The 11781-nt window shown below is 37.5% G+C and overlaps 2 protein-coding genes across 2 annotated transcripts; both read right to left on the bottom strand.

Annotated features, from left to right (window-relative positions):
* Positions 1 to 1709: 1709 nt before the first annotated feature.
* LOC130424243 (CAD protein-like) lies at positions 1710 to 7432 on the bottom strand. The gene is made up of 10 exons (XM_056749733.1): positions 7120 to 7432; positions 6450 to 6527; positions 5997 to 6163; positions 5701 to 5865; positions 5454 to 5585; positions 5117 to 5318; positions 4817 to 5007; positions 2799 to 2939; positions 2604 to 2693; positions 1710 to 2233 (listed from the first exon to the last, which is right to left on the bottom strand). The coding sequence occupies exons 1-10, from the start codon at positions 7184 to 7186 to the stop codon at positions 1955 to 1957; spliced, it is 1512 nt and encodes a 503-aa protein (XP_056605711.1). The 5' UTR covers positions 7187 to 7432; the 3' UTR covers positions 1710 to 1954.
* An 832-nt stretch (positions 7433 to 8264) lies between these two features.
* si:dkey-197j19.5 (EF-hand calcium-binding domain-containing protein 12) lies at positions 8265 to 11733 on the bottom strand. The gene is made up of 7 exons (XM_056751388.1): positions 10850 to 11733; positions 10456 to 10602; positions 9951 to 10104; positions 9746 to 9822; positions 9370 to 9571; positions 9056 to 9221; positions 8265 to 8927 (listed from the first exon to the last, which is right to left on the bottom strand). The coding sequence occupies exons 1-7, from the start codon at positions 11291 to 11293 to the stop codon at positions 8708 to 8710; spliced, it is 1410 nt and encodes a 469-aa protein (XP_056607366.1). The 5' UTR covers positions 11294 to 11733; the 3' UTR covers positions 8265 to 8707.
* Between the last annotated feature and the right edge of the window lie 48 nt (positions 11734 to 11781).

Genomic DNA, 11781 nt, shown 5'->3' with positions numbered 1-11781 from the left:
CTGTAACTCATCTATTGCATTACTGCATCTATTGCATAACTAACTGTATCTACTCATCTATTGCACTATAACTTCAATAACTGCATCTACTCATCTATTGCACTATAACTTCAATAACTGCATTAACTCATCAATGTAAAGCAGAACATACTTTTACTTTGAGCTTGCTTTTTTCTTCTGCATTTCTCTTTTTTCTCTTTCCAGCTCCTGAAAGGTACCGTTTTGATGCCATAGTTTGCTAATTCGTCGTAGTTTGCTAAAGTCTAATTCGTTCTTTATCTCTTAATTAGGACGTGCTGCTCTTGATGGAACGTGAACATTAAATTGTTATGAGATGCTACATTACCCATAATCCTGAAAATTTCAAGCATACGCAATGAGACGTATATGACGTCACCTACGTAATCGCGTCATAAAAATTATGCAGGTTAGCTCACTCTGCTCCTATTTTTTATGTGTTCTATCTTTATTTATTTTGATGTTTTGTATTTATTGTAATTTTACTCTCGATTGTAGTGAAGAGAGTGGAATTTTTAATTGACAGTTTCTGTGATTTGAACGTTAAACAATAACATCACAACGCATGTTGTGCTTTCTAAAGAATGTTTGCGTCTGCGTGGTTGATGAATTAGCAAATTAAAGATTTACTTTTGGAGGCCCTGTGTTTGTCATGGTATTGCCTGCTGGACGGGCCAGCACTGTCCTTGGCACTTGTCTGACTGTGAGCACCAAACAGAAAAAAAACAGGTTTAAAGGTTAAAAAGTAGCATTCATTCCTTGGATTTTTTAAGTTTTCGCTAACTAATTACATTTTATATTAGGGACAATTGATTAACTTAATCTTTAACTTTGCATCATGAGCTTGTCAGAAAACAAATCTGTTTATTTTTACAAATGTTGAGCTAAAAGGTTTAGTTTTCTCTTTATATCAAGGTGCACTTGTTACAATTTAATCATACATTTAATACTGTAAATAATAATTAACTCTAATAAAAGATAATTCAGCTGCTTTGTAAATAATAATAAACACCAACATTAACTTAATAAAATTTGTAAATGTACCTTAAGTGATGTTTTTAGTTGGATATACCAAAACAAATGTGTTGCACACCGTTTCAAAACAGGAAGTGACATGCGCGACATGATAATATATATATGCTTGTTCTTATAGGGTTTTGCGCTGCGCCGCTACGGACAACATTTAAAGTTATATTGGGTTCTAATGCGTTTCTAATGTCTTTTGTTGAGTCGCTTCGCGGCGGTCACGTTCGGCTTAGACTCGGTGGTAAAACCAACAGTTAATTTTGTGTTTTATTAAACAATAATAACATTAATAGTAACATCTACCAGACATTTAGATTATACATACTTAATTTGTTTTAGAGTTTTTGACTCAGAATTTTTATTACATTTACTAATTTTATTTGTCCTTTAAGGTTAAGGGTTAGTTACTTGTAATTATGCATAATAATTATGCATATTTAATACATGTAACATGTGTAACATAGGCACCTTAACCTCCTAATACCAGAGCTTTGGTTTGGCTTGGATTTTAAATTTCTTCTAGCTATTTGGGGTTAAGAAGAACCAATAATTATAATGACCAGATATTAACTTTGAACATTACGCTCTTTTTGAAAAATATGTGTCCACATATGGGGACACTCGTTCTGTATCCACAAAAAACAATCAAGATGCAATTGTGTAACAAAGTGCAAATCTCTTTTATTTAAAGCCTGAGCACTGTACCTGAACATTTTTCATTGTTACTGTTGCATATATGTAACAGTTTCAACTTCTGTACATGAAAATGGAAAAACTAAATTAAGAAAAAACAAGCTATCGTATCCAAAAAACCTTGACAGTTTGCTTATGTTTTGTTTTTCAGTGTTTGTAACACTCCAAAACTACTATTAAGAATGTTAATTTTGTCTGTGGGAACAGTTTATCGCACTTAACTGGTGTGAAAGACTGTATAACAGTTGCGTGCAGCTTGCAAGCACAAGAACACCTTGCATGTTGTACATCGGACTCGAGTTTTCCCAGAACAGCCTTTTGCTATGCAGCATGCTGCATTCTTTAGGTCGACCACCTCTGGAAGATGTGCATTAGCCCTTCTGCGGACTGAGATGTGGGGCACTTCCTCCACAGGGTGCTTTTTCTCTGGCTTTGATTGGTCTGTGTTGTCTTCCTGTTCTGGGAGGTCTGAGCTGTCTTCCTGTGAATTGTTATGCTTTAGGAATAGATAAAAATTGTTGAAAAAAGTGTAAGTTTCACATAATACACAACAGCAGTTACAGTTACTATGGTTTGGTACTATGGCAAAGACAGTAATTTAAAGTAAAAATATTCTGGGTTATTTTCAACTCGGTTGGGTTTGTCCCATTTTGACCCTAGACTATTGCGTTAAATTAAGCCATGAAATGTTTATATTTGACCCAACAATGGGTTAAAAGGACCTAGAATTTTGTGTTGAAACAACAAAAAATAGGATAATATACAACCCTAGTCTGGGTTCACCCATTTTTAACCTAACGCTGAATTGAAAATAACCCAACATTTTTGAGTGTATCAGTATATTATGCAACGGCAGTCTACATTACCTCAGATGCATTCTTTATTGGTTCAGGTGCTACAGCAGAGACTGCTGACCACAACTTGACATCCTGACCATAACCTGGAGGTACCAACACCTTCAAAGAAAAATATAATAAAGAACAGGGAATTTGATGTTGCAGTTATGACTACGTGGCTAGCAAAATACCTGCATATATATTTTTTATATATAATTAGCAAACCTTTCCATCACTATAGGCCACCTCTCCTCTGAGCACCACCATCATGACTTTGCCCTTCACATTCATGCCTTCAAATGGAGTCCACTTAGACTTTGTAAATTGCATGTGCTTAGGAATTGTCCACTCTTGATCCAAATCCACCTAAAAAAAAAAAGCACATTGCTTTCCAATTCAAATGTTTTTCAAGTGCATAGATTGCACATACTGTAACAGCAATGACAAGTTACATGGTCAAGTCATGTAACTTTATCAATAAAATTGTTTCTATACAAGTCTCGCCTAAAATTAACAGCCCAAAAACGTGCACTGATAGAGGATGCAAAAACAAGACAATACGAGAAATAAATCATTTTTAAAACAAATTCGACATTGAATTCTGGTTGAATGAGCGGTCAAAGTTTTCTACTTTAAAATTTTTTATCGTAGACACAGTGAACATTTTATACAGCCATTTTTTACATTTCTATCAAGACATGTTAATATTAAGAAACAGTGCACCCGGAAAGTATTCACAGCGCTTCACATTTTGTGGCGTTACAGCCTCATTCCAAAATGGATTAAAATCATTATTTTCCTTAATTCTACAAACAATACCCTATAATGACAACATGAAAGACGTTTGTTTGAAATCTTTGCAAATTTATTAAAAAAAAAAAAAAGCACATGTACATCAGTATTCACAGCCTTTGCTCAATACATGGTTTAAGCACCTTTGGCACCGAAGACAGCCTGAAGTATGATGCTACAAGGTTGTCATAACTATTTTTGGGCAGTTTCTCCTATTCTTCCTCACAGGATCAGTCAAGCTCCATCAGGTTGGATGGAGAGCATCGGTGCACAGCCATTTTCAGATCTCTCCAGAGATGTTCAATCGGGTTCAAGTTTGGGTTCTGGCTGGGCCCCTCCAGGACATTCACAGGGTTGTCCTGTAGCCAGTCCTTTTTTATCTTGGCTGTGTGCTTAGGGTCAATGTCCTGTTGGAAGATGAACCTTCACACCACTCTGAGGTCCAGAGCGCTCTGGAGCAGGATTTCATCGAAGATGTCTCTGTACATTGCTGCATTGAGCTTTCCCTTGATCCCGACTAGTCTCCCAGTTCCTGTCGCTGAAAAACATCCCCACAGCATGATGCTGCTACCACCATGCTTCACTGTAGGGATGGTATTGGCCAGGTGATGAGCGGTGCCTGGTTTCCTCCAGACAAAGAGTCCAATCTTTGTTTCATCGGAACAGAGAATTTTGTTTCTCACAGTCTGAGAGTCCTTCAGGAACCTTTTGGCAAACTCCAGGCAGGTTGTCATGTGACTTTTACTGAAGAGCGGCATCCGTCTGGCCACTCTGCCATACAGGCCTGATTTGTAGAGTGCTGCAGAGATGGTTGTTCTTCTGGAAGGTTCTTATCTCTCCACAGGGACATGCTGGAGCTCTGTCAGAGTGACCATCGGGTTCTTGGTCACCTCCCTGACTAAAGCCCTTCTCCCCCAATTGCTCAGTTTGGTGGGGCGGCCAGCTCTATGAAGAGTCCAGTGGGTTCCAAACTTCTTTCATGTACAGATGATGTAGGCCACTGTGGTCATTGAGACCTTCAACGCTGCATTGTTTTTTTTCTGTATCCTTCCCCAGATCTGTGCCTTGATACAATCCGGTCTCAGAGGTCTACAGACAATTCCTTGGACTTCATGGCTTTGTTTGTGCTCTGAAATGCACTGTTAACTGTGGGAACTTATATAGACAGGTATGTGCCTTTCCAAATCATGTCCAATCAACAAAATTTACCACAGGTGGACTCCAATCAAGTTGTAGAAAAATCTCAAGGAAGATCAGTGGAAACAGGATGCACCTGAGCTCAATTTTGAGTGTCATGGCAAAGGCTGTGAATACTTATGTACAGTGAGGGATATAATTATCTGATCCTCAGCTGAATTTGTAAGTGTGCCTGCTTACAAAGAAATGAAAGGTCTATACTTTTTTTTGTTGTTTTTTTTAAGTGCTGTGAATACTTTTCAGATGCACTGTACCTCCACGTAAGTGTCCTCTTGAGCAGGAAGAGCGAATATTTTTCTAGGGTTCTCATAAAGCCTCCTGATGATGTCATCAATGGTGAGACGTCCTTCATTGACTGCGTTGAGCAAGAGAGGCAACATGGTTTCCAGGCCTGGGTAACCTGGGGGTGGCTTCTCTGAGTTCTTCTCCTCGACTGAATGAGGTGCTACAAATCCACAACAACAACAGAAATAGCATAAGGCCTCCAAAAAGGGCTCTAGAGAGGTCTGGATCAAAGGAAGTAGAAAGGTAGAGGAAATTGAACATATTATTACCATGGTCTGTAGCAAAACAATCAATGATATCCAGATTTTCCCACAATGCCTCCATATCCTCTCTTGTTCCTAGCATTGGGCGTACTTGTGCTCTGCCACTTCCAATGGAAGCCACGTTATCTTCACACAGGAAGAGATGATGAGGAGCCACTTCACATGTCACCTGGACCCCCTTTTCTTTGGCAGCTCGGATGACCAAAATCTGATAAACAAACCCATGACCTATCAGTTACACAAATACTTTTGTACAGTTTACTAATTATTTTACATGCAATACTATGACAGCTAGTTATAGTTATTATTAATAAGTAACATATGCCATGCATTCCTACTGTACCTCTTCTTTTCTGGCAACATGGCAGATATGAACAGGTCTATGATACAGCTGTGCTACCATTAAGATGGCTGCCACCGTCTGTTTCTCAGCATGTGCAACAATGGGCAAGTGTTTTGGCCACTTCTCAAAGTGCTGTATTATGGACAAATATGGTTTTGTGGTAACTGTCCCTTCCATAATTCATGTGATAATATTAATTTTTAATTAAATCAAGGAACATACAGTGAAATCATACTGTTATATTTACCTCCATCCAAAGACTAGTGTTGTCTATTTTCAAAGTGGAGTACGTGTCATTTAAGTACATCTTCAGGCCAGCTGTTGAGCTTGCGATAGAGGGAAGAATTGAAGCGTTGTATGATGACGCCCCCACGTAGAGAGCATAATCACAGCGGCACCCAGCCTTGGCAAGCTAGACCAGTTTACGATGACAGCAGAAAAGAAAATCGCAGTCATTATAGTAGAAAACAGCTTAAAGGAAGCAACATCTGCCCGTTTATTATTCCAATGATCAGACAGAACTGTACTTTGTGTGCATGTTACCTTCTGTGCCAAAGCAAGAGTGTTTGGGTCAGTAATGGCAGGGTTGGTATTGGGCATGGCACACACCATGGTGATTCCTCCAGCCAGGGCAGCAGCTGTGCCAGAGGAGAAGTCTTCTTTATGGGTGCCACCAGGCTCCCGTAAGTGCACGTGGACATCGATCAGTCCTTTAAGTTGAGAAAATGTCAAATATTTGTACATTTTACAAATACGTTTTCTTTCATATTTTTATATAGCACTGGATGTAACAGGAAGACCGAACGAGCTGGAGCTTTCTTTATGTAAAGGCTGGACAAGGCTGATTGTATCATTTGGATTAAACATCAGTTTTTTCATGTATTTTGTGTTCAGTACCAAACAACAGGTTGGATTTAGAATATAATGTTTTAGGGAAGAACTTTTCAAAAGACATTCCTTCGCCAGCATATTTAGAACTGATAGGATGGTACTCACCAGGCAAGCGTATTTTACTACTTGATGTCATGCTGTCTACATGCATCTTTACTGGAGGAGCACGATCTGACTCAGCACCTGCCAACCAAATATAAACTTTTTAATTCATTAAGTTATTAATTTAAACAAAGCTAGAAGATTTATAAACCTATAATGTTATAGCAACAGAGTTGTAGTCTCTGTAGTCTTTAGCTCCACTGCAGATAGAAATCAATAAGACACTCACAAATCATGTTCATGGATGACATTAGGTTTTATAACCATTTATAATGTAAGACCACAGAATAACTTGATAGAAACAACAACAGTGTGACAAAGTATCACACAAGCAAAAATCATACATATTGTGACTTTAACAAGGCTGTTACACTGTTCTTTTAGAAAAGTATATTCCTAAATGTTGTACACTTAGTATTTGGACACAATGTAATTTGCATGTATGATTATTTACCATTTGTCATTATGTATAATGTTTATCACACATAATATTACTTTATATTCTTGCTGTAACACATTTCTCTGTACAGTTGGGCTATCTAATTGTGTAGCATTCCAAAATACCTTCTTTTTGCACACCCATTGACTCTGCACACATGTCTAAGTACCTTACCATTAAAGTGAAATCTATTATATGAATGCCCTAGGCTTCAAGTGAAGCAATTTAACTTACCAATTTCACCAGACACTGCAGCTCCCAAACAGACGGCCTTGGTCCCGTCTTCCAATACTGTTGCCATTATTGCCCTGACACGTCGAAGGGTAGTATTTCTAAACAAGTCAATTAAAATATTTACAGGTCTTAGCTATCAATATATAGACCAGAGATTGATGGAAAGTGAAAACCCACTTGCCAAATAACGATCTTAAAATGGTTCAGGAGATTTTTTTCTCTAGTTAAAGCACCTAAATATGCAGCCATGCAGCCTAACCTCAGTGTATTTAACAAAAATGAAAGACGGTCCTTCAGCCAGGTCGTTGCTTGCTTTCAGCGCGGTCACATGACAAGGGATGTCCAATCCCTAATGTATGAAGAAGACGCGTTTTTTCCACATTTGTATGGTTTCACTTTCATTTTCGTTTTCAGTGCCATTTAATGTCGTGCACGTGGACAAACGAACATTATTTCATACATCGCATACTATTCAAAAGTTTTAACCATTTGATTTGAGTTTAATTAATAGCCTAAAGTAAATCATGCCAATTTGAGAAAATGTCGTCTAAAAGCGCGTGCGTTGCCCTTCGTTAACCCTAGCGTGAGACAGTTTTACAAATACGTAAAATAGGTTTTAAAAGACATATTGTAGTTTTTTTATTTTAGGTGTTATCACACATCTACTCATATTAAACCCCCATCTAAATTTACTTTTAAAGACTTTGACGCAGATTTGTACGTCCATGCCATTTAGAAAATTAGCCTAGTTTTATTATGCACTGTAGTAGTATAATCATGTTCTTTTTTTGGCAAATTGACTAAAATTCACATTACCTACACATATCATGGTTATAAACAGTGAGACCATTGTAATTGTGGCTGCTGTGGTTTAAATACAAAACTTCAAATTCAGTTACTGTAGTAAAACCTTCAGTTACATTGCATAAGGGCTGTGCGCTATACACATTTAATATATATATGATATGCTGCATTTTTTTTAGAGTGATCCTGTCAGGATTACTGCCAGAGAGGACCACTCCTAGTAAGGTAAAAATTACCTCAAAATATAATTATCAAAGCTGCATTTAAAAACAAAAGAAATTCCTTTAAAACCAATTTTTGTTTTTCATAATGTACTTTATTATATTTAACAAATTGTGCTTCTAGCTTTATCAAGTCAGAGGCAATCAGGTTACAAACTTCTTGCATATTCTGACCACCAATGATGATTCATTGGATGCCAAACTCTTCTATGTTTCCCTGTTCACCAGTGGTTTAACTTCACAGCACAACAAGGCTACCAATATGACACTACTATATTGATGACTTGAAGTGGACAAAGAAATGATGTTCAACATACAATTATTCTAGACTTAACACAGAGGACATCGAATGCCAACATGCTTAAAGGGATACTTCACTCAAAAAGACGTACCCCCCCATCGATAACTCAGACCTATGTAAACGCCTACGCTCTCCAGACAAACAACGTCTTATAGTGCCATCCTAAAAAAATGACAGAATTTTCATTTTTGGGTGAACTATCCCTTTAACACTGTGACAAATGTCTTTCTAGAATGATCAAGTGCATAAACATCAAAAAGTTCTAGAGGGTATATATCTTGCATGCTTCTATATCTCCAGAAGTAGAGTATCCTAAATGATTTATAGGCCAGTTTCCAGGACTTGGTGCAGCAGAATGTTCTATGTGCTGAAACAAAACCATTGCAGGGGACCGAGTCATCACAGGCAGCAACAAGCGCACATGATCTTCCTTTCCAGGCCAGAAAGCATTAGGGTCTGCCCAGCGAACTGACTGCTTATTTCTACCATATATATATATATACAAACAAATACAAATACATTCTTATTTAGCAAAATGAAATATGAAAAGACAGCAAACACATAAATGTAAACATATATAAATAAACACATCTCTAATAGAATGACTTACAGCTTCTTATAGCCCTTATGTGGTACACCATCCTTACGATCCAAACTAAATGCTTTGGGTGTACTGAGGGAGGCCAGGACCTGTTCTCGTCCATTATGTCCTGGGAAGTGACCTTTACCTTCCAGTTTGGGGCTGCTACACATCATGTCACTAGGGTGTACCAAGGCTTAAATAAACGAACACTTTTTATTACAATGTTTTCTCATATTTTCTGAAAATGTGTGTAGGTTTGATACTGTTTTTCTATGTGTTAATTGTATACGTCTTTTGTATCGGTGGGTCACATTGGTCCACAGACAGAATACAGAAGATACCTTTTCTTAGAGTTGCTTGGTTAACATTAAGTCCCCGTTGTTGACATAGTTCCACTGATTTCAAGTATTCTCTATAACAATGTCCTCTGAAATGGTCAACGTTTCTGCCCATTAGTCCACCAAGAGAAGAAGGGCAAGAGATTTTGGTTGCTGCCAGAACTCTTCGCATGATCGCTAACACCTCCACATCCTGTATGTCCTCCTATTGAACACATTTAAAGAGCACAGCTGCAGACGTAGAACTTGTCAGAATTTGGTACTGTAATTAATGATTAAAGTACTTTTTTACATATTTGTTTTATTTACTTGTTAATAATCAACAACATCTATTTCCAATCATAGCCTTTGTGTTTTCTGTATGTACATGATGCTGTACCTGGTCCTGAGCTTTTCTCTCAGGTGTGATTCCACGTGTTTCCAAATTATGTCTTGAATCATCCACATTCTGACTATCTACATTTTTATGAAGCAAAATAAATATACAGAAAAAATATTCAATGATGTTACACTAATGTCACATTAATAAATACCACTGCACAACTCATTTTTGGACTTTCTCTTTAGCCCGAAACATACTGTACCAAAGTTTAATGTTTGTTCTTCCATTTCCTGATGCTTTCTGCTCCAGGCCTGAATAGCAGCAGCCAGGCCATCTACAGCTACTGAGTTTCCATCCTGACTCTTTAACGAGATCATCAGTGCATTCATCCTCTCAATTGGTATTAAGAAGCCTTCCTACAAACCAAGGGACTTGATGAAGGCATAAACACACGCTATAGGCATATTGCTGCTGTCCTTCTGAAAATTATATCTCAATGTTTCATTACTGTTATTTTTTTACATATATCATTAATTATCACCCTTCATGTTTGTCACTGGGTTTTGCAAATATCTTACAAATAAAAAGTATAAAAAGTGTATTGTCAACTTGACAACACAGTATTTTAGTCATATAAAAGTACAGTGATTTTCCATTTCCTGAAAAACAGCCACTTCGGAAATCCGAGGTTTTGGAATAACCAATTTTATGCTGAATCTAAGAAATAGAAAAGTTAAATGGAATAATAAATTGATTACCATAGTTACCTTCTCAAACAACATACGAAGGTCTGCACGCTTTATTTGACCAGTCCCGTACCAGTCTAAAAGTTTGGCGAGTTTGCGTGCACTTAGCGTGTGCGTGCACAGATACCGTTTTACTTCTTCAATCTCGAGTTTGAGCATGCGCGGTGACTGTAATGAAAAGCAATGACTATCTGATCCAGGGCGTTTAACAACAACAAAAACATTGGCACCCAAAAATAAGAAATGCAAATGTTATATATGATACGTTTTTAACCTTTAGCTACAAAATTAAGACAAAAGCATACATTATTTTAATTAAAGTTTAGGGTTACTTTTTAAGGTAATAAACATGTTATGCAATTTTTAGAATGATCAAAACGTTCTGAACTTTTGCGCAGAACGTTTTTATTCGTACATTGCCCGCGTCTGGTGAAATATATGTTTCGGGATAAGATTTCTTCTTAGCTCGTCTCTCCGTTACGAGAACCTCCAGGTCAGTGAGAATATTTTTATTATGGAGCCATCTGCGCAGATCACCCATCCCGTCAAGAGCTTCTCGAAATGCCTTTCGATCGCTGATCCACTCTGGATGTTCGACGGGCTTATTTCCAGGATAACGTGGGAACACAGTGGAGTTTCTGCCCGCTGCGGGTTTATCAGGTAAAACGCCGAAGTGTCTCGGTTGTGCACGAGCGGTATTCAATTTATCCACAATATGCTTCCTGATGTCACTGTTTTTACATTTCTGTGGCCCCAATGAACCGCATGACATTTGAAATAAGTAGGTATCTGATAGATCTCGCTTTCTTAAGCGGCTGAATTCCTCTTCCAGCGTTGGGTCTCCCAATAAGCACTCCATTATATATATAAAAATCCACCTGCTGGTGCCCTTGACACACAGTTTACGAATAAAATTGAACTACTCTTTATAACACCAAGCATATCTGTAGATCACTGTAGCTGTGTGTATATGAGGCATGTTTACGCATGTATCCATGACACCCTTCATAGTGTAAAGGTCAGTCTCTTTCTTACCGCTCTCATAGTCTGAAGTGTCCTCAGTTTTATTTAGCTCTTCATGTAATAGCGCATGTAACAAATTGAAGATTATCAGAGCACCCAAATAAACCAAAACGTTTTTTAGAAACCTTTATATAACCTATATACAGCATATTCCCTCTTTATATAACTTCTGTATTACTCTTGACAAAATACACTAATATTACTAACATGTTAAACCATTGTATGAGCATCGTGTGACCAGGTATGTGTATTTTTCCATTTTATAGATTACGATTATGTCTGATTATGAGTTGTTTGTTTGTGCTACTTTTCAATGTTTTTCTA

Source organism: Triplophysa dalaica, chromosome 6, assembly GCF_015846415.1.
Source record: "Triplophysa dalaica isolate WHDGS20190420 chromosome 6, ASM1584641v1, whole genome shotgun sequence".
In the NCBI taxonomy this organism is placed as follows: Eukaryota; Metazoa; Chordata; class Actinopteri; order Cypriniformes; family Nemacheilidae; genus Triplophysa; species Triplophysa dalaica.
This window is presented reverse-complemented; position numbering and strand designations above follow the sequence as displayed.